Source organism: Vanacampus margaritifer, chromosome 17 (genome assembly GCF_051991255.1).
Source record: "Vanacampus margaritifer isolate UIUO_Vmar chromosome 17, RoL_Vmar_1.0, whole genome shotgun sequence".
NCBI classification, from domain to species: domain Eukaryota; kingdom Metazoa; phylum Chordata; class Actinopteri; order Syngnathiformes; family Syngnathidae; genus Vanacampus; species Vanacampus margaritifer.
Genome location: NC_135448.1, coordinates 14,681,355 through 14,704,131, shown reverse-complemented (window position 1 = coordinate 14,704,131; position 22,777 = coordinate 14,681,355). Strand labels below are relative to the sequence as shown.

Sequence of the window (22,777 nt, the reverse complement as noted above, 5' to 3'; positions counted from 1 at the left end):
TACGCTGCTGCGACAAGAATGCGCTGAGAAATGATCATCTCCAGTCATGATGTCACGGCGTCTTGCAACCTGTGCACACCTACCTCCTATACTCCTCAGCGTTTCTCTATTTCTCTCTCCAGCAACCTCGACTCTCTCCTTCCAAATTCTTGCAACAGAGCAGCAGCTTTGGTAGGAAATTTACCCTGAACTTGCACCAATTAGCGATCATGCCGGAGAAATTAGCAAACGAGAGCACGACAGATCCTTTTTAATAAACCCACGGGCAGGGAGACAAGAGGTTGTTTTTTTTTTGTACATGACCGTGTGCCGAGTGTACTGATGTTTAGTTGATTGTAAGAGAAAAGCCAAACAAGGCAAACACTTTTATTAACACATCTGCCAAACACTGCAGCGTGCGACAGCTTCCTCAGTAAATAACAGACTCATTCTAGACCAGGGATGGGCAAACTTTTTGACTTGCGGGCCACAATGGGTTTGAAATTTTGACAGATGGGCCGGACCAGGAGCATTTGGACCTCATAGCACAGTAAAAACACACAGATAAATGTACAACCCAATTTACTTATAGTGTGCGCACTTAGGACTGCGTTTTTCAAATGTGCAAAATCCACATATTTAAAACAGCTTTTCCAATAGCTTCATTTTTATTGTTTTAGCTCAACTTTTGCTGTGTTTTTATGCTTTGTAAAGTGACCTTGGGTGTTCTGAAAGGTGCTGTTTTTAAATGAAATGTATTATTATTATTATTATTATGATTATTATAAAATAGCCCTAATCCAGGTAGTACGTTTGCCTCAATGAATATGCAAGATTTACACACTATTTGGCAAAATGGGAGGAGAAATGTAAATAGATTATAATAGCACATACACTGTGATCTGTCAAACCTGGTGACTGCATCTATTATTAATAGATTTCAATTCAAGGCGTAAAGTTAACGAATTTTTTTCCATTGGCCCACCCATTTTTAACCCGGGCCCACAGTGCGTGTGACACATGCGGCTGCATGATAGCCGCTGCTGCCTGTCACGCGCTGAGGACAAAGCGCGTACATCCAATCCGTCTCTGACCACTTTTCCATCTCCGTGGGGGACGCATAGCACACGGCGTTTGTGCAGCAGCTCAAAAAGAAGCCAAAAGCCAACGAGGAAACGCTCATAGAAGTGCTCGACGCACGCCCCGGGGGGATGTCTTCACCAATATCAACAGTCTCCTGCATGCGCGCTCCTCACCTCACCCATGGCAACATGTAGAAAGACTATCTTCAGCTGTCAAAAAGGATCAAAACACGCAACAGTGCCACAATGTTGACTGATAGACTGAACTCTTTGTCCCTGCTTTCTTTCAAAAAAGAATTGACCGATTCTCTGGACTATCAGGACATTATTGCTGTGTTCAACACAAAACCGTGCCGTCTCCTGCTGTAAATGTCCATATCCAAATCCAATAAGATAAGATAAGATCCACTGATTGTCACACCCATCTAAGTGGGGCGAAATTTGTTCTCCGGCATTTGACCCATCCCCTGAGGGAGCGGTGAGCAGCAACAGCGCCGTGCTTGGGAATCATGTGGTGATCTAACCTCCCAATTCCAACCCTTAATGCTGAGTGTCAAGCAGAGTGGCAATCGGTCCCATTTTTATCGTCTTTGGTATGACCCGGCCGGTAATTGAACCCACAACCTCCCAGTCTCAGGGCGGACACTCTAACCACTCGGCCACTGAGCTGAACCCAAAAAAAATAAAAATAAAATAAAATAAAGATTTTTTTTCTAGCCTTATTGGATAAATTCGGCGGGCCGGATTGAAACGCATAATGGGCCGGATTTGGCCCGCTAAAGTCTTCCGACGTCCTTCTTCTTCTTTACACCAAAGCTACCTTTTCAGAATATGTAGTTTATTTTGATCACCGTGTTTATATATGACAAGAGAATGACACTGTTGCTAAAAACCCATATCAGTTGACCTTTGGTTTCATGTAGACGGCAACTTTGTGTGTAAGTTGTAAAGTCTAACAGGCCTTGACTGATGTGGTTTTGTAAATAAAGGCTTGTTAGTAAAGACAGGTGGTTGGAAATTGATTGTTGTGTGATGATGAAACCTAGTTACAGGTATGTTTAGATGAACGCGGACCCGGGCTTGAAGATTACATAAGAACTTATTTGTACAGGCTGTGGATCTTAAGTCTAAACCTTTTGGATATCTAAAATGTCATGGGGAGGATTTGCTCCAAAATAAACATTATGAGTCTACTTGGTAACAAAAAACAGGTGTACTTAAGTTGTTTCTTGATATACTAATTTTGATATACTAATTTGCATTTTCATCAGGAAATGACACACAAAATGCCATGATTACAAGTATATGATTGAAACACAAAAAGAAAAGTCCATTTTATCATTTTCCAATTTTAACTAGAACTCAAGATTTGGCTTCCATTCGCAGAACAAATGCAAAGATTTTGGGATTCGTGTCAGGGTCATATGAAATCAAGCATTCCCCAAGCGGTAAAATTGAGTTCGCCACAGTTCAGTTGGAATAAATTTGGTCCACTCTCCTCATGTGTGTGTTTTCACTGCAGGCAGTGTTGGTGGGATGGTGACAGCTATTTCAGCTACATAAAGTGTGGCATCATTCCATACCAACCACAGACAACCAACCACAGAAAATGGCTTATAATCGACTATAGATGCCACAAGATGGCGGTAAAGCACTACTTTACCTTTTATCAGTGCTATGGCCTGATTAAACGAAGCTCCTCCCCTCACTTTAACATAGTGCCTTGTCACCAAGATGACACATACACCAGTTTTATTAGACAAGGTTCAGGCCTGAGCACAAAAACACAGAATATGGTTATTTTTCAGTGCTAGCAGAGCATTTTTTTTTTAAATCCACATGGGGGAATGCTGTACTGTTTTACAAAGTCTGACAACATTCATTTTTAACCTTTGTAATGTGTTTTGAGAAGTGGTGACTCAATGGCTAGTATCGTGTGCGTCATTCCCCCAACTTCCACAAAGCTAGCACCTTAGTTCCTAAAAGCCACACAAGAACACATACAACCACAGAACAAACCGTCTGGATTAAGTTTCTCTTTAATCCAATGAACTCTCACCTCTAACAGGCGAGAAGGCTGTCCGTGCTGGCCACACTGTACCACCACAAAATTTATATTGCTCCTCCACTGCTCCACTGAACAATGTTAAAACAATGACAAGCTTACTAAATCAGTCACTCTTAATTCATTGGTCTGCGTCTATCACTACACGATCTTGCACTACCCGACACATAAGAGTTACGATGCCAGTCTTCAAATTGGGATGTAGAACACATCCGGCGTGGACCAAATAGTTCACACTGATGTCTGTAATTTAATCTGCGGCGCTTTGTTCTAGTTTAGGCTTGCATTGTTGAGGTGCACCAAAAGGTGAACGCTGACGTCATACGTGCTTTGAGCTGCCATTCATTTTCGCTGCGTGGCTTCGCTCATCGTGTTCTCATTGAATAATTACAGTGTGCAGCGCAGCCAGGCATGTGGGATGAATTTTTCCTAACTGTTTTTTTTTTGGAGGGGGGGGGGCTATGGAACTCAATCTGTGAGGTCACAACATTTTCCCCCTTTGCTCGTTCGTTACCATGACGGCGCCCCAAATCTTTTGCGTCAGCACTTGCATCTTTATGTGAATACGATGACAATGTCACCATTTACAGGCCTGCATAATTCAGTAGCCATTGGTCAGTCAGTGCTTATCAGCCCTAATACAATTTCCTACCAGATTGGCTCCCACCACTAAAATCTTGAGTGTTTCACACAGGAAACTATTACTGGGCTGATGCATGTATTAGAAAAGTCTCCTGATAACTTACATTGATGTTTCTGCATTTGGCAATTTATTATTAGATTATATTATTAGTATGGGATTTTTTTTAATGGGCTTTAGGTGAACTGATGAATACACACACGCTCGCACGCACACACACGCTCATACACGTACTCACCCACATACAAAAAAAAAATTATATATATATATATATGTGTATATGTATATATATATGTATATATATTTTAAAAAAAAAACATTTATTAAATTTTTTTAAATTGATTTGTTTGTTTGTTTTTTAAAAAAAAGGAGAGCAATGATGATGTCAAATCGAATGAACAATACTGAGCTCTCCTGAAAAAGAAAAAAAAAAGAAAAAAAAAAAAAGAAAAGTCTCTCTTGGTTTACCTTATGACATCCACTCTACGGATAGAAGCTTTTGGGAACCTGACGCTATTAGCTAGTTGGCATTGTCAAGCTAGAACTGCTGGAACAAGAAAAGGGCCTTCCGCAAACTTTTCCTACAAAGTTGGAAGCGTAGAATTGTCCAAGAATGTCTTCGTAAGACCAAGAGCTAATATTGGTAGAGAACTAAGGGGTCCAGCCAACCCCGTTATTAACATACTAGGCTCGGAAGGCCAGATAAAGTGAGTTGAACATCAAACTCTCTCCCCTTTAAGTCGAAAGCTGCGCAAACAACTGCAGACATTCAAATGCGTCATTGCAAAGCCAAAGTAAACCTGACCCGGATGACCACTCATTGTGTCATATCAACTTGTGATAAGAACTTGAGAGAAAATGTCTGCAGAACTAGTTAAGCAAAATGTGCACTAGGAAGCTCAGCTAAGTGTGTAATTGCATTTTTTTTTTTATATGACGTTGCTATGAGCCTGAAGGGAAACCTCAATCAGTCTCTATCTCCGAGATCAATATCCATTAGCGTTGCGGAGTGTGGGCGTGCGTGAACGAGTGTGTGTGCAAACCTCTTCCTGGGTGAATCGGCCTGAGTCATAAATGCAAGCTCCGGATCAAATTTCCATCCCTGTGCTGCCGGCTGGCTAAACACACAAACACACAGCGGCGCTCATTCAAGCATCCAGTACACGGCCATCTTGTGAACGGGCACCATGGTGCCCCGAAATGTTCATTCATGAAGTCCGGATGATATGGATTTCATCTTTTGAAGCGACTGCACAATAAAACCCTGCATTACCGACATGTAATAAACGTTCGGAATCAATATATAAGTCATTGGCACAAAGAGCGATTTTCGCGGCGTGGGACAAGTTGATGAGTGACAACATGCCACAACAAACCTCCCTGTGTAGCGAAGCCAACGTATTAATTCCAGTCTGGAAGGAGGGAAGTTTTTTTTTTTTTGTTTTTTTTTTAACCTCTCTCTAATTGTCACTGTGCATCAGCGTGAATAGTCCTGACACGATACAACAAGAATTACAGAGGAAGGAAGCGCACAAAAACAGACAAGGTTGGATTGACAAACAGCGATGCCAAGGGAAAAGGATGACAAGGAGGAAGATGTGGATGTAGGGGCGCGTAGCCTCTGGCGAGACACACAAAACTGTGCAAGTCTGAACAAGATTCCCAGGATGGAGGAAGAAGCTGTGAGTGCAAAACGAGAGCTTGTATGTGACACGCTAGCCTTCCATTAACTGAGAACTAGGTGTGTAAAGCAAAGGGTACAGCTACAGTCAAGTGGTTGCACTGCTAGCTTACCGAGCTAACTCTTTTAGCTCCATCTGGGATTGCTCAAAACATGTTAAGACTTGGACCCAATTTTAATTAACCTTTATTTCAACCAACAAGTGTCAGCATCTGCCTGGCATATTTAGTACATGATTGTTCAATCACATTTACAACAGCCTAAATGGATTAATCAGATAAAAGCTCACTTAGCTAATTACTAAACTATTCAACAACAAAATGTGCATGTGAGGGGCAGCCATTGCTGTCACCCACTCGGGGGTCAAACACTAATATCTACGACTCTTGAGTTTGTACGGCTTTAAAAACGTGTGGCCTAGCCTGGTGAGTGACATGGGAGTCAGTGAACGAGAATGGTGACATCATAGACAGCGAATGAAAATGTGGCGTTTGCTGTTGTGAGCTCAGGCTAGCAAATGGCTAGTAAATGGCTAACCGTTAGCCAATTTGCATTCTGTAGAGTTGCTGGGCGTAAGTTGTGGCCGTAGCAGCTCGTGTAATAGTGTGCTTAATGCTTATTATATGTTATTTTGTTACAGTTTGTTCAGTAAAGAACCAACCTTGGGGACTTGCATTACAATAAATTCTAACTAGTGGTGAAAGGCCATTTTAAATGAGCTAACCTCAATACTTTGTGTTGACGATAGGTCTACTCTGCAGTTGACACATTGCCCAATTATCTTCTGTTTTTAAATGTGAAATGGTACTCGCTGTTTTTTTTTTCTCTGCACACTCTTTCCTCCCAGCTTGCCGCCATGCCGTCTTATTTCTACACATGGTGGTTCGTGAGTCAGCAGTAACCTTATTCCGTGTGGAAAAATTATCACTGCAAAGTTTTGACTGTTTCTGCCCTAGACACGTGCTCAACTACTACTGTAAATTGGTACAACTTCACTTGCAATACGTAAAGAAATGGCAGGATTCCAACAAATTACACAGAAATGTAACCGGAAATTGTGCACAAGTGTGTGTGTTTTTAAACTGTACAATTTTAATAAAATACATAATAAAAATAATTAAAAAATTCTAATTTTACAGGCCTTAAACAACCTCTAAATATTGCAGAAATGACTCACAATTTTGCATATTTTGTTTTTATTGATATCACAAAACATTTAGGGATTGAGAGTTGGAATCCCCCACCCCTCCCTTTTTTTTTTACCCTATAAAAACCACCTGACTTTGAATAAGACTGGAATCGCCTAAGGAGGTTGGAATGTTACTTAGAATATAGCCTGTAGTTGGTCTGACGCTGGTGACACGCACCTCTTTTGTAATTGGTGTTGGCTCTGTTGATAAATAATCATGTATCGTCTCTAACCTACAAATTAAAAATAGCACCGAATCTATTTGTGGTAACCACGAAAAGAGCCACATGTGACACTGCCTAATCGCAGAATAAATTAATCAAGGATCCATAAAATAGTGGCAGCTGTGCGGCAACACGACCAACCAAAGTGTCTGACTTTCAGGGCACTACTAAGAGGAAGCCATCGGGTAGTAAAGATGCACAACTTCCTTTGTGGCTTATAATCACACTAGACATGAAACTGCAGGGGGCTGATTGTCAGCTTTGGTGCCCTGGTTTACACAACAGCAGTCATAACAAAAAGCTTGGATTTCTTTGAAATCATTGCAGCACAATATTCACGCATGGATATCTGAGCACCATTAAAAATATTATTATTATTATAGCTTTGATTTATGCGCTACCTTTGAAGGGACCCAAGGACATGTAACAGTACCTCATGCTGGTAATTAAAATGTGCCCAACCAAAGATAAAGACTTATTTGTGATATACCAGAACTGTAAGTAAACAATGAGTAAAATAAAAATGATGACTAGGAAAGTAGGAGTTTTTCAGGGGAATGTAAGTTGAATTTGAAATGATATTTATTTAAGTATTTTGGGATCATATTTTTGGGTATCTCTTAACAATTAATAGAGGCAATTTCATACTTGTTTTGGTTGGGGGTGATAATTGGCCAGTTTTTTGCTATTCTTGGTCTATAACACTGGAATGCATGGTTGTATTTATCACACCTTTTTTTTTTCTTCTTCTGTATTTATCACACCTAAATCTCAGGTACAGCACAATGGTCACTCGTGGATATATATGAGCATGCCATAATGCACAACAACTCATTTTGCTGAGATACTTTGACTACATAGGAATTGATTTGAAACGCATTTAAGCTGCAAAGCTCAGGCATGATGACACAAGCAGACATGACATCAGGCGCTGGAAGCAGTTCAATGCCTGCAAAGAGTGAACTGAGCTGGGGGTGACTTGGCATGAACATACAAGTTTAGCCTAGCCCACAATCTTACCCAGATCCACCATATAATTCCATAATGTGTGAACACTTAAAATATACATTGAGCATAGGTAGGACAGTGGAGTAATCTAAGAAGCTACCAAAATAGACCACCCATGCCTCTGCCGGCATTGCAAAGTGTTGCAAAACCCTTTCTCGGGCCCTACCAATGCACATTAAACCGCTTGGAATTTACAGTTTATGGCCCATTGTTGTTGTCTTTTCCATCACTGCAGGCCTGTCACTCTTACTGTTACAGTTGCAAAATGAGATGCTAGCATTGTGCACAACGCAAAGCAATGCTCTCAATAAATCAGCGCTCCGGATTTCCTGCGGTTGCCCCTCATAAGTGACAGACCGTGATCGAGTTTCAAAAGCCTGTTTTCAGCCAGAATGTGCATTATGTGCCACACTTAGCTTAGCCTAACACACCCAGAATGTGTTGGATGTGCCACGCCATGTATTGTTTACATAGCTCGCACTGTCGTGTAATTTTGACAACACAAAAAACAAAACATGATCTACTTAGGCGAATGTTGAATTCAAACTACAGCATTCACATCGTATCTATGTTTTTTTCTTCACAAGGAAGAAATCGGTCAAAGGACACGCCGGCTTTGTCAACTCACTGGCGAGCTAGCGATGCTACATTAGCATTTGGTAGCCAGACAGGCTTTGGGAGGCTTTTTAGGAGGCTAACTCCAAGCTAAATAGCTCAACAGACAGCGCTTTCCCTCGCATCTACGCTGCTTTTCGGATTGGAGTTCATAGGGTTTAAGCACAAACCAAAGTGTCAAGAGCACACAGGCTAAACGGGCGACTTATATATTAATGGCAGATGCTCGTTTCCCTCCCCGATTGTGGTGTTGGAAGGTGCAATGCACGCGGTTGTGTACGCCTTCCAACTTTATTTTGGTCAATTACATTACTCACAATTCATTTTACATGTGTAATGATTTTAAGTGTGGCTACGGTAAAGCCAACAATGTCGGATAGTGTCTCCTTTCAGTAGCTGGTCGATGAACGGTGCCACATCTTGGAAAAAGATGGGGCTTGAAACATTAGCACTCAAGCTAATGGATAGCTACATAGTATGGCATACATATTTAAAAAACAAACAAAAAAACAGTTAAATACACTAACATTTCTATGTGTAAAACAATGGCAGACAATGTTTGTGCCCATTTGTGACAGTAGTGCTATTAACAGTCGGGTCAAGCGTCCCCCCCCCTTCTCGACCCCAGTCGTTCACTGTCTGGCACCCCCCCAAAACAGTCATCACGTTTGGGGATAAATGTCCATCATTATCATCCCCGGTGGAGCTCATCATTGTTGGTCTTACCTGTCCTGAACCCTATGTCCCCTGCGTCCTTCGTCGTCTCATCCGCTCCTTCCCCGGAGCTCATGGCTGCCACAACCGCGATACCCGGAGCTCAGTATCTCCCGATCAGATCCCCCCAAAATGGGTAAAATGATGTGAGAAAATCCCCTCTGTTGCCAACCAAGGCGTCATTAAAGACACACGGGTGGTATGGTTGTTTTCTAAGCGCTAATCTTGCCATCTGCGAGCCTCCATCTTGGGGGTAGTTGTAAAAAAGAAAAAAGAGAAAGAAAAGAAAGAAACGATGGACCGGGTGCACCGGGTTCCTCCTCAGGAGTGAAGCCGAAGGGAGAGTCACTTACACGGAGGAAAGGGGGCGGGAGGGGCCGCTGACTGTTGGCTCGTCCGCGAAAGACGGCGGCACGGCGTGTCAACGCTACAGTGAGGAGTACATTAAATTTGAAAAAATAAACAGTTAAAAAATATAGTCGATATACATAGGACACTTTAAAACGATATTCAGGGAGAAACTACGATGAAAGGAGAAAAGGTCAACTGCTTTGATTTACATTTGTCTGTGGTAAATCTTGTTCGCCCTTCTTTTGTCAACTATAGGCTACTGCTGCCCCCTGCAGTAAGTCTCTGAAACTCCAAAAGCCATTAAAAATGGTAAATCTTTCTCCCCCCACTTTTGTTAACTGTAGGCTACTGCTGCCCCCTGCAGTAATTCTCTAGAACTCCAAAAGCCATTTGTTTATTTCTTTATTTGTTAGTATCCCCATTAGCCATCACTAATGGCTATTCTTCCTGGAGTCATCAAACGTAACAGAGTTAAATAAAAATAAATGAAAAAAAACATGCAAAATAAATGAGAGCGAGAGAGAGAGAGATTTTGTGCCACTTCTGAAGTCTTGGAGCACTTTCTGTTGATTTGGGGGTGATTTTGCTCATTACTTTCACAGAGGCATTGTGGGTAATTTTGAATATTGCACTACATTTTTTTTCTCTCTGGATATTTTTCACACTCCTACAAAAAAACTGGCGTGACCCCCTAAATAGTGATGTATCGTGTGGAAATCGATCTCATAGCGACCAGGAGATGGCGACAGTGTGGCGCCTGAAGACGATTTAGTGTTCTGATTGATCGATCCATCCCCAGCCTAAATTCCACAACCGCTAACTTAAACGCCGCTCTGTTAATGAAATACATAAAAGTAATAATAAATGCAAAATAATGAAAATGTATTTTATTTTTTGCTTGTTTGTGTGTGTGTGTGATAGCTGCTAGCTTTTATTCCACCACAATGTATATTTATTGTGCATCTTGGTGTAAAGCCGAACAGCCGGATGAGAAATGATTGATCAGCAAGCCACGCCATTTGGTTTATAGCAACGTTGTATTTTATTCTAATTTCCAATAAACAGAGAATATATCAGTCCCTTATTTGTACAAAAAATACCTGAACAGGATACAATGTAGATCCAGGAGCTGTGTAGATGCTTACAGAATATGAAGCACAAGCACAAAAAGAACATGAATGAAACACAAATCGTGTGTGGACTTTTATCTTTTTTTTTATTTTCCATTTTTCTTTCCCTGACGCGATTGTTGTTTGACTTGAGCTTATGACGACTGAGCTTATGAAAACACTGTTGACAATTGGACTTGTTTGGTTTGATCACAACTAAATGGATGAACTGTATGAAGAAACCGGAGGCACCACTACGCCGACTACTTTGAGCTACGCTGAAAAATTGCACTGATCGACTGCCTTTCATAACTGGAAGCTGCTACTAAAATCCCTAAAGAATATGTATCCACGGAGAAAACAAACAAACAAACAAAAACTTGTGTGAGTGTATGTGTGCGTGTGGTTAACGTGAATGACCAAACATTTATTTGCTTAAAAAATGAAATGGACAGGTGACATCCAATGCAAGTTACTGTCAGAGACACTGAACATCACATTAAGTATCAAGTACAAGTATCAGGGCCACCCAAAGTAGAACAACATTTGAACAATACAATGAAAATAAAGTCATACAATTCTAAAAGTCAGTATAGTAAAACAAAACAAAAATTGGTAATGAGCCATGTGAATAAAGTTGTAATATTACGAGAATTTGTCATCATGTTAATGGGAATACGGTCACAATATGACCAGAAATACCATTCACTCACTAAAACAATAAATAGGACTTTTTGGTTTAATTTAGCTTCTCCATCCCCACCAATCAATTTTTTTTTGGGAAAAAAGGTGTTGAAAATCTTTTTATTTGTGACCTTTTATCTCCCTTAATTTGCAATATTTTTTCTTGGAAAATGCAACTTTATTCCTCAATGGTATGCTTTTTTTCTTGAAAATTTCAGCTTCTTTTTTTAAACTTGGAAATGTTCACTTTTTCTCACTAACCCACACCTTATTTATTTAAAAAATAAACTATCTTACAAAAGTTGGGACTTTTCCTCCTCGAAGATTTGCGACCATTTTACTTGAAAGTTTGCAACCATTTACTTGAAGATTTGCAATTTTTTTCTTCATAAACTTGTGATTTTTTTTTTTATACAGAAAATTCAGCTTCTTCCCAATAAATTTGAGACATGTATTTCTTTAAAAATTTGCAATTTTTCTAAAAATATTGTGATTTTTTTTCTCTTTTTGTAAAGCTATAAGATTGTTTCATAAAGGATTGGTAACTTTTTATTTCCTATAAAATTTAAAAATGAAAACAAATCTTGAACATGTCAACTTTTCCCACAATCTTACAACAAAAAGGGTGTGCAATGTTTTTTGTTTTTTTTTGGGGAGGGTTGTTCTTGTAATATCGTTGGTTATCTGTAGCAACATTACACATTATTGTCTTGTAACATCAAAACTTATGTAGTTTTACAATTTCCTCTCATGATTTCATCAATTTTTCTTTTCTCAGTGTGACCCTAATATGAGTAAAGTTGGACACATGGCCAAAAAGAGAAAAAAAAAATCCAGTTTAATGTCTTAAAATAAAATTTTGAGCATGTTTAATTTAATACTGTATATAGTGTATATATGTCATTTTGTGACAAAAACTGATAAGCATAAACACAATAATGTCAATGTACACATCATCAACAAATTAATTAAGGACAAAATAGCATTCTTCATTTTACACGACGTTATGGGCAAAGCATAACGGCCATACATAGTGATCTGTGACCTAAGGTACAGTGTTCGATCTCCCCCATAGTCTTCACATACTCATTCATTCGGAAACCAAGGATGCACTAGATGGCTGTTTCATGTTGGACACAGTGATTGCAAATGAAAATAAAAAGAGGTGGTGGGGGGCGTGGGGGAATAGTGCCTACTGGTGTCTCGTGATGTGGTTCAACTCCCCCCCTCCTCCTCTAACAACATGTGAAACTAAGGCATCACTTCACTTTCCTGACCTTCCGTTCCGTCTCTACAAGGCAAGTTGGATGACCAGCAGTTAACAATAACAGTCGAGCCATACTCACACACACACTCATACACACACACACACACACACACTTATTCACCAAAGGCTCATAGCTTACAGGCTGGACACAGGTGGGAGCAAGAGGGTGGGGGGCGGTCGAGATGGGGGCGAGGGGGTTCAAGCATTATCCAATACCTGGAGAGAGTCTGCCCTGGTTGGTCACGTGGGGCAAAGTGACATGGCGCTGTGCCTTGTGCTAACCCTGCTCTGATACAAGATGGAGTTTACGGTGGTGGTGGTGGAGGGGCGTCAGTGAAGCGCGCGAGAAATTACTTTTGTGACAAACTTCTACAGGAGACGCAAGAACAAAACTGCAAAGTTTGGATTCTTAAAAAAAAAAGCTGTTACAACTATCATTGCATGTCTTTTTACTAAGGGAGCAGTGAAGTAAATTTTCCAAGACAATCAAATATCAAATAAGTAGAACCTTCTTTCGGTTTCATTTCCCAGAAAGTGAATCAAATGTTGGTCCACAGCATCCAAACTGCTAGCCCATCAACAGACTTATTTGGAATTGAAAAGGACTACAAAGTACAGCTCATTAGTGCCAGGAAACACTCAGAAAGTCTTGTTGCTAGCTGAAATGCAGCCAGAAACGCATAGTTCAGCACAAAACAATTTAAAAACAGAATCATTTCTCTAAGGATTAAATGCCGAATGCGATCTGATGCTTTTGTGTGGATTTAGGTACTCATGCTGCCGGGTTACTTAAATCAACAGCCTTAAAGTATTTTTTTTGTTATTTTCCATTCTAAGTTAGGCTTTTTTAGGGCCATCACGGAGTTTGACTTTTGACAAATTTGTTCCACACTTAAAAAAAAAACAATCCACTTGCTTTAGCCACACGTTAGCCAACATCTTGGGACATAGGCTTTAGTGCACCGAATTATAATCAGAAAACACATAATAAAAAAATAATCTGTAAATTAAATGAAAAATATGGCCAGTTTGAAGGGCTTTTATGGATGGATTTTGTTAGCTTTAGGTAGCTTATTGATGCTCAATAGTTAAACCAAAATCTAGAACCCTTTAGCTAGGTGTACTGAAACAATAAAAAATTGAAAATAATTAAATGTATTTATTATATGATCTAGTGTGTATGGGTTAAATATAATAAATACAACTATTTGGAAAGGTTTTTAGTGTGAAATTTGTCAGCCAGGCTACCTACCTGGTTATAGCTCTATAGTTAAACCACCAGATATTGCTAATTGTTTTATGGAAATTAGGTCATGACACAGTTTGACTTTTGACAAATTTGTTCCACATTTTAAAGAATAAGCTTGTTTTCAACCATAAGTTAGCTACCAACTAACAACATTTAGCTTAATGCACTGAAATGTAATCATAAACTTTAGGGCTTTTGGGGTGGCTTTTGATAGCCAGGCTAGCTAGCTGGTTGTTGCTCCATCCTGTAATTAAACTTTCATATGTAAGGAGAATGGCTTGTGTTTCGATGTGTTTTCTGGGTTTGTTTTACAATTTACGTCATGAGTTGACATGAATTTACGTGTTTGACTCTTGACAAATTTGTGAAAAAACATGCTTTTGTTTTTTAGCCACATTAGTATCAGCTAGCAACATTTAGCTTAGCACAATAAAACGCACCCATGGCAACACGTCCACAGAAAAAAAAACAACTAATAGCCATTTGTGTATAAAGTATATTAAATGAAGAATATTGGCTGTCAAAGGGTTTTGGGTGGACTTTGTAAGCCAGACTTGTAGCTGGTTGTTGCTCCATAGTTAGCATATAGTTGCGACAGTGGCATCCATTTTCCCAAAAAATGCTTCTTAATCATCGCTGTGTGTGCATCTTCATATATACGTTTCAGTTGTATGTACAAGGCTCATTGTTTTCACTTAAGGCAAGTGAAGCTCATTTGATTGTGTGTTTGATGCGCAGTCAGCTGAGTTTCACACTTCAAGTCTTTTTGTTCGTTTCCACGCTTAAAAAAAAACAATAATTGTGGGAGTGCTTTTCTTTGATTTGTCTCTTCTGAGCGGGGCGGGAGGATAGGGGCAGTGGTCAGGATGCCTCCGACCCTTGACTATCACCTCAGGATCATTGAAAATGTGCAAGCTGCGAGCTGAGAACAGACTCGGGGAATAAAAGCAAAATGACATTCACAAAGCCAACAAATACCCCTTTTCATTTCAAATGGTCTCGGCAGAATTCAGACGTTCCTCCTCCTCCTTCCTAGTTGCACTTTCTTTCTCTCTTTCTTGTCATTACTACAGTAGTGTGGCCGCCGTGCTATGAGCTACACACAGCTTCGAGATGTTCCCAAACCATGCGGAAAGGCACTGCATCATCAGCCGTGACTCTCCTTGCCTCCTCCCCCCTTTTTTTTTTTTTATCCCATCAGCGTGGATGGAGATCGACATGCATGTTTCTCCCAAATGGAAGAGGATGATGATGATGATGATGATGATGATGGTTGGCCGTTACCACCCCCTCCCCCCGCGCGCGAGTGCAAACTAGTTCTGCATTGAATCAACAGTAATAAAACAGCATTAAAATGACATCAAGTAATCAAGTCTAAAAGAGAGGCTCGTCACGGCCTTCCTGATAAACATTCCTTTGTCCTTTCTGATAAGCCTCTGCTTGTTTAGATCCTTCTCCTCACGCTTGACTTGATCCTGGACACAGCAGTAGAGCCACACACATGGGGTGGGGGGGGGGTTAGGGTGGGCTCGGGGTGTGGGGTGTTGTTTGGTGGACTGGGCGGTGTCATGGTGTCAGCTTATCCAGACTGGACTGCACAGGTTGAGAAAACCTCCTGGATCCAAAGTTTGCTCGAGACCCGGAGGGATTCCCCTCCATCCCTGATGATCAATGAAGAAGAAGTAGGGTGGCGCTTCCTGCACCACAGCTTATCAGGCCTGGGGGAAATAGGGTGGGGTTGGGGCTTTAAGAGGAAAGAGAGCCATCATTCACGAGCTTCTGTGCACCATTACAAATGTTCTGGTCTCCGTGGCAACAACGCAGGAGTCCACCATCCGCAACGTTCTGCGCCCTTTCAAACCTCCAAAAAGCAATACGGCGGAGAAAAGCTTGGCTCACTTCTTCACCCAGACTCAACTCACCGGGGTGTGGGGAGGATAGGTGGGATCTTGAGAGGGGGCGGGGGTTTTAGGAGGTGTGCAAACAAAAAAAATCGAAAGGAGCTGTGGAGAAGGAGTGTCACAAGGCCACGGCGGTGCACGGGTGTTTGAGCTTGCAGGGCAGCACTCCTCTGTTGAGCTGGTAGAACTCCACCAGGTGGATCAGGTCGGTGAACTTGGTTGCGCCGTCGTCCAGGCTGAAGAACACCTGACCGTCTTCTTCACACTTTACGCCCCAAAATGGAAGAGGACCGTTAGCAACACATGACAATGACATTACAGGTGACTCTCAGTAATTAAGAGCAAGAACAAAAGGCAGAGAAGGTGCCCAACTTTGTCTTGGCGACTCCAGTAATTCCCACAGAGCAGAAAGAATACACGCTAATGAGTAGTGTCGTTATGCTAATTGAACTTGGCCTGTTTAATGGCATTTCGCCTAATACGGTACGTTAGCATTAAGCTAGCGGACTAATGAAACTAATGTGGGCGGAGCATAGCATCCAAGTTTGATGATCATTTTGAGGTTTCACAATGAAAAAGGTTTTTGAGGAACCATTCATCACTGCATGTGACGTTAGTTTATAGAATTGTAATGTTGGCCGGATCAAATGCTTCTGTGTGCTGTAAATGACCCCTTTGGGTTCCACACCCTTGTTTTACATGGGAAAATGTGTGCGCGGATGGTTAAGAAGCTCTTTTGGAAACTGATCTTTAATATTAATTGCGCCCCTAAAAAAAAACAAAAACAAGAATTATTGTCGGCCAATATCAAACAAAGAAAACAACTCAGGAGATTAGCTAAAAAAAAGACTCTGGGATTGCGTTAACAACTGTCCAATAGTGCTGGGTCGGTTGCGTAAGGAACCATATTTGGTAACAGGTCAAAATGCCACACAGTTCACTATAAAGCAAGAGAACCATGCAAATTCTCCAAGCATGAAAATGTTTTAGGGAACCAATATATTAAGATACAGTGCAGATGTAGTGTGCTGTGAAAAAGTTACAAAAGCACTAAGCCTCAAGAAACCCACTTAAATCCGTGCAAAATAAGACTTCAATTTGCTTGGGAGCATAACATTGTGCTCTGGAGCAATGGAAAAAAGCATCATGTGATCAAATGAGTCCAGATGGACCATGTTCCAAAGTAATGGCCCGAGTATAAGGAGAGAGTCCAGTCCAGTCCAGACCTTAATCCCATAAGAATCTTTGGGATATGTCAGAGAAGATTTGTGGTCCAACTCTCTTATCTTTCATACAAAAATGAATACAGCTCTGGATGGAAATGAATGTTGTGATGATTTCATAAGATTAGCCAGATGATGCCAAAAGGAAATGCTTGCTGTAATCAAAGCTAAAGGCGGTCTGGCTTTTTGGCTGGCTAGTACTTTTTCCACATTACGCAACACTACTATGTCCATTTAGGAGCATTTACAAAAAAATGAAACCCACTTGCCAGTTAAAACACAAATTAAGTCCCCCCCCCGCTCCTTGATAGCGAGCATCCATGACTTGATTTACTTCTGAACGTAATAAGCTACCTCTATAGTCAAAAAAAAATTAAAAAAATACACTTCAAATGTATGTAAATTTCCAACGTCCTTCTTAAAGCACATAGCACTTAATCTGATTTCACTGACCGGTAAAATTTGGAAGTGCTTGATCTTCTGGTGGTGGCACATGGTGAGCACGAAGGCCTTGGGGTTACTTTGACTGTCACGCAACAGGAACAACCTAACAACACAAGAGAGAAGAGGAAACGTTCAGGAGGATAAATTCCAAGCAGCTACATCTGTTGACCGTGTGAACAATTATCTGTGGATAATTAACCCTGAAGCATTCTTGACACGCTGCAAAATCGACATGGATTATAACATACACTCCCCTTCAAAAGTTTTGGAAAAGTAAGGCGAATTTATTTCTTTTACTTTTGAGTGCTTGCATCTGGATCTGGTATAGACCTTAGAAGATAGCACCATTTGTTTGAGCACAACCATTTTTCATATGAGCAAGAGTATTGGGAAATGTGATGGGCATGTTCGTTTTGTTGCCCAGGTCAGTCCTATTACTATTACATTGATTATTGCAACAAATACATTCAGTTTTGAAAGCCAGAGAGCTGATTATAAATGTGTTTGTTTTGGGGGGGGGGAATGGTGAAGCTGATAGAAGATAGAAAATCAATCGGAGCCCTTAAATAATTTCAGATGCCCCAAAGAAGAAAAGAAACCACCGGTGTACTAAATAACAGATGTCAAAAGTTAGACCAAGGAAAACAGCAGTTGACAATTGAAAAAAAAAAAGTTGCAAGGAAAGACAGTCAAAGAGATGTTAGTGACATCAGCAAGAACTTCCAGAAGGCAGGATGGGAGACATTGAAGATAGGCATGTCATTTTTGGGCCCATGTTAGGATCAAGATAACCAAATCAAATGATAACTAAATAAAACATTTGTGATGCAGGTTGTCATTAGATTAGCCAGTGAACCTAATGTTGGATAAGTGAGCAGCGCAATTGCATTTCCACAACGACGCAATCTTACCCGTCTACTTGGCCTTGTTGTATGATCATTTTGTGGGCGTCTTCTCTCATGATGCGACCGTGAAACCAAACCTGCGTCCTGTGGATGACTAGTAAACACACACGGACACAGATCAGCCCACCGTAATAAAGCTCTGCTACACATTTGCACAGTGTGGTAATGGCGTGCACCTGTGCTCAGAGAGGACGGGTGCAGGGGCGACGGGCTGCCCAGGACATTCATACGCTGACTCCGTTTCTTCATGAAATGAACAGAATGAGAATTAATTGGCATCCAACATAACAAACAGGAGTTGTTGTTTTTTTTTTATTCCCCTTCCTTTGCCTTACCCTCCATGTCTGTCCCTCCTCCAGGGCGGCACTTTGGGCCTCCACGGGGTTGTCGATGACACGGCCAGTCCGTCCCGAGAAGTCCATCGCCACCAGGGAGTTCTCTGACACGCTTCGCTGTTAGGGGACGAGGCAGGGTTGAGGAAAAGGGTAGGGTGGGAGTGGCGGTAAGGGTCGGCGGAGGGTGACGGAAGGTGGGGGTGTGAAGCGGGAGGGGGAAGGGGGGGGGGGAGTAAGGTCAGAGGTCTAACAAGCCAGACACACTCACTGGGGCATGACAAATCCTGTCTGCACAGAGACCCACTTCAGTCCTCTCCCAAATCACACACGACCCCCTTGGCTTACTGGTATTGCTGCTGGAATCATTTTAATCGACGACGAGTACTTTCGATTTGAAAAGACACAAACTTCCTGTCACGCACACACAAAAAAACTGTAAGCTCTGTGTGCAACTCAAAAATCGATCTAATGGAATTCAGACTTTCAACCGCTTTACGGAAGGGTGCATTTGTAAAGTGTTTTACAAAGAGGTTAATAATGAAATATAGAATATTCAATATCAAAATGAAAACCAGTAAGGCAGTAACTGAGCATGCCTCGTTAATCTACATGACTACATAACTCTGCACCAACTAGTTCCTTGTGCTCCGTTCAAAACCTCTAAACGCTGTACGTCAGTACCATCATAAAACTGGATATTAGCATTAGAGCAGTACAGCCAAAAGATGGGCTCACTATCTGGCTAGCCTCTTATTGTTGACAAAACATTTGCAAACAAATTAATAACCCAAATTAATATTCCAGCCATTTGTTTTGTTTTATCTCCCAGCTAGAGCGAGGCACGTGAAATTAAGTGAACGGCCCTGCAATTCATCAGCCAATTAATGGCTCCGTGTGCTGGCTGAGTGGAGAATTAGCATTAGCGTTAGCATGCCAGTATGGAGGTGATGTCACTGAGCAGATCCTCACCACAGGCGTGGAGAAATGCGAGAGGTTTGTCTTCCTCTGCTGCGGGACGCTGTAGCTCTTATACAGGACAAGGCCATACTATGAAGACAAGAGGGCGGAAAGGGATTAATGCGGGCGGGTGGACGAAAAAAGAAAAAAATAATCATAAAAAGGTACACTGGGTTTAATGCAACAACAGCCAATCGGGTACCTTTAGAAGTCTGAAGGCGGTCATCCAGCAGGTTCTGCTCTGCTCGTCTTCAGCACACAACATCTTCAGCTCCTTACAGTCACCCCTCGCTTTACTGGGCTGTAAGAAAAGAACATCAGTAACATACTGTATGATTTTGACAATGCGGTGCAGTGAGCCTAATTGGGATGGAGAGATACCTACCTCCCACTAATCTATTAATTATGACATTAAGATTCATGCATTATTCACTCGGATGCAAAAAAATAAATAAAAATACTGACAAAAACGAAACAAAAAAAAAGTTGGAATTTTGAATAGTTTTTGCACAACACGTCTAATTAACAAAATAAATATATGAAAAACATAACATAAATATGAATATTAGGATCAGTATTTTAGTTTTCAGCATCTCTGTTTGCAACACATACATTATAAATAAATAAGTATGCGAAATCCCTCCAGTTCTGCACCACAAAGCTTTGTCAGCAATGGACTGAATGACTTAACCAGTGGCATTCAAATGTCATTTCATTTCCATAGACTGACAAAAGGCATTTATGGCATCTATCTATAGGGAACCAAATAATAATTTATCCGAGCCAGAAATAGAAAGTTGATAATGACGGAAAAGATAGATTTAAATACATAAAAGGCAATACACAAAACGGGTATCATGGTAGGGTAGGGAACAAAAATAACTTTTTTTGTGTGTGTGTGTGTGTGTGTGAGGTGTGTGTGTGTGTGTGTGTGTGGGGGGGGGGGTATTTAATGTGGCTCTCAGAGGACTTTGAAACTAAAATGGCCCCTGCTATGTAAGATACATAATACATGTGTTTTGTGATCATTACGTTTATAAAACTTTTTTTTCACCTTAATCAAATAAATAAATAAATAAAAGTCTAATAATGAATTACAATCACCAGGGATTAATTAATTATTAAAATGACATACTGTACAGAGGCACAATACTTTTTGCTGTTGTTTTCAACAGGTCGATCAAATAAAGTTCTAATGTTATCAAGTACATCCATTTTATAGTCCACCAACCTCGGCTTTACTTTACAAGTGTCCTTAAAATTTCAATTCAGCAGAACCATCTGTGGCTGTTTCGTCATTCTTTATTTAGCTGCCATAAAACGTGCGTTTTACATGCAAGCTCATTCTACGCAACAGCCTGAGCTTTGCATTCTTCCAACTCTTAAAAGTTGATTGCAATTAAGGCCTGCAAAATTTCTCAGGCGGCAGTTGTCACCTCAGAGAGTTCACAGGGGGAGTGAAGGAGATTTGGTTACACCCTCGAGCATTTATTGTACGTGCACAATGCGGCGTTACACTCTTATAGCAGACGAGCGTCGCCGTGCAGGCTTTTGTCCACTTTCTTCCCCAACAGCGATGTGGACCTGCCAGCTCCTCGCGATGAATTAATTCATGTATCCATAGCAACAATACAACCACCACCCGTCAAGTAAAATCCCTAACCCAATTCTGCGCTGTCACCCCCGCTGACAGCATCTGACGTGACGGTCGCCTAGCGTGTGCGAGTGCATGTGCGTGCGTGCGTGCGTGTGTGTGTGTGTAAACGAGCTGAGGGGGTGCGGAGGGGGGGGTTGGTTGGGCAGATTCTCTGTACCATCCTGGCTTATCCCATTGGGCTTATCCCAGATCAGCAGGTGACCCACCACAGATAACTCCTGGAGTGGGACACACAGTGCTGAGTGTGTGTTTGAACCCCTGCTGGGTGGTTTTAACCCCTGTGTCCTCTGACCCACACGCCCTAACGCACATATACACACACATTACTTGCAAAGGTGACACAGGTGCATCTGTTATGAAGGGGTTTTACAACATTTCACAAGTGCTAGCCACTCATATAAGGGGGCGGAATCAGGTTTTGTCCATCAATGAATTAGCTAGCGCAAGTTAGCACTGGCAGCAGATCGAAACATGCGGTGTTGCAGTGTTTTCTGTTCCGTGTGTGTTACCTTGATGGAGAACTGGTAGTCTGTAGGAGCATTGTGTAGTTTTCTGCCGGTGATAATGGTGAAGATGTTGCTGTCGTCCAGATCAGACAACAGCTGCAGGTGTCGGGGCTCCTGTTCAGTCAAGGGGAAATGATGCGTTGTTATAATATCCTATATTATTTTCCATTGTCTTCAAAGTTGGGAATGGCCCCCACAGTACACACGATCCATTCTCGTATTGCCTGACTATAAAATCCGTAGTTCAAAATCTATTGGGAATTTTGCATGACATGAAGGACATCACCTGTGGGGTCCCCAAAAGGTCAATTCTTGGTCCGTTGTTTTTCAGTCTTCACGTGCTCCACTTTCTCAAGTAATACTCCAACATAATATACAAGTAAATCAAGCCTATAAACCTGAAGTGCATTCAAAATGCAGCTGCAAGCATTCTCACTGGCACAAAGAAATTGCAAGGTCTTTCACCTCAGTGCAGAACCTACATGCTCATCAATTACTTTCCGCCAAAAACTCTCGGCTCTACTGGCAATTGGCTGCCTGATCATTCAGGAACACTAGCCAAGGGGGGGTAACGTTTGCATCAATGCCGCACGCATCTGGGAACAACCGGACCGAGATATTCAGACTGGCAACATCAATAGCCACATTCAAAAACAGTGTTTATCTGCCTCAAATAAAAAACAAATATCAAAATTTATAGAAACATGGTCTACGTATATAGAATTTTTTAACCTAATTCTGGTTACTTAATTCTGTCTGTTAGCGTGAGCCACTACATCGTGATAACTTACATTGATGTTTCTGCATTTGGCAATTTATTATTATATTATATTATTAGTATGGGATTTTTTTTAATGGGCTTTAGGTGAACTGATGAATACACACACGCTCGCACGCACACACACGCACATACACATACAAAAAAAAAAAATATATATATATATATATATATATATATATATATATATATATATATATATATATATGTGTGT

General features: G+C 41.1%; 2 protein-coding genes across 9 annotated transcripts in view; both read right to left on the bottom strand.

The window, feature by feature from the left end:
- Positions 1-9,749, bottom strand: part of LOC144036900 (triple functional domain protein-like) — a 61,283-nt gene extending 51,534 nt beyond the window's left edge. For all 3 annotated transcript variants that reach the window (XM_077547851.1, XM_077547853.1, XM_077547855.1), the window contains exon 1: positions 9,210-9,749. In XM_077547851.1, coding sequence (XP_077403977.1) covers positions 9,210-9,273 — 64 coding nt within the window. In that variant the 5' untranslated portion in view covers positions 9,274-9,749. The remainder of the gene's footprint in view (positions 1-9,209) is intronic.
- An 817-nt stretch (positions 9,750-10,566) lies between these two features.
- LOC144037022 (growth factor receptor-bound protein 10-like) overlaps positions 10,567-22,777 on the bottom strand; it is a 54,179-nt gene continuing 41,968 nt past the window's right edge. For all 6 annotated transcript variants that reach the window (XM_077548132.1, XM_077548134.1, XM_077548131.1 and 3 more), the window contains 8 exons: positions 21,789-21,899; positions 19,825-19,923; positions 19,635-19,712; positions 18,666-18,782; positions 18,507-18,573; positions 18,337-18,424; positions 17,435-17,528; positions 10,567-16,023 (listed from right to left, as the gene is read on the bottom strand). In XM_077548132.1, the coding sequence (XP_077404258.1) occupies positions 15,877-16,023; positions 17,435-17,528; positions 18,337-18,424; positions 18,507-18,573; positions 18,666-18,782; positions 19,635-19,712; positions 19,825-19,923; positions 21,789-21,899 (801 nt within the window). In that variant the 3' untranslated portion in view covers positions 10,567-15,876. The remainder of the gene's footprint in view (positions 16,024-17,434; positions 17,529-18,336; positions 18,425-18,506; positions 18,574-18,665; positions 18,783-19,634; positions 19,713-19,824; positions 19,924-21,788; positions 21,900-22,777) is intronic.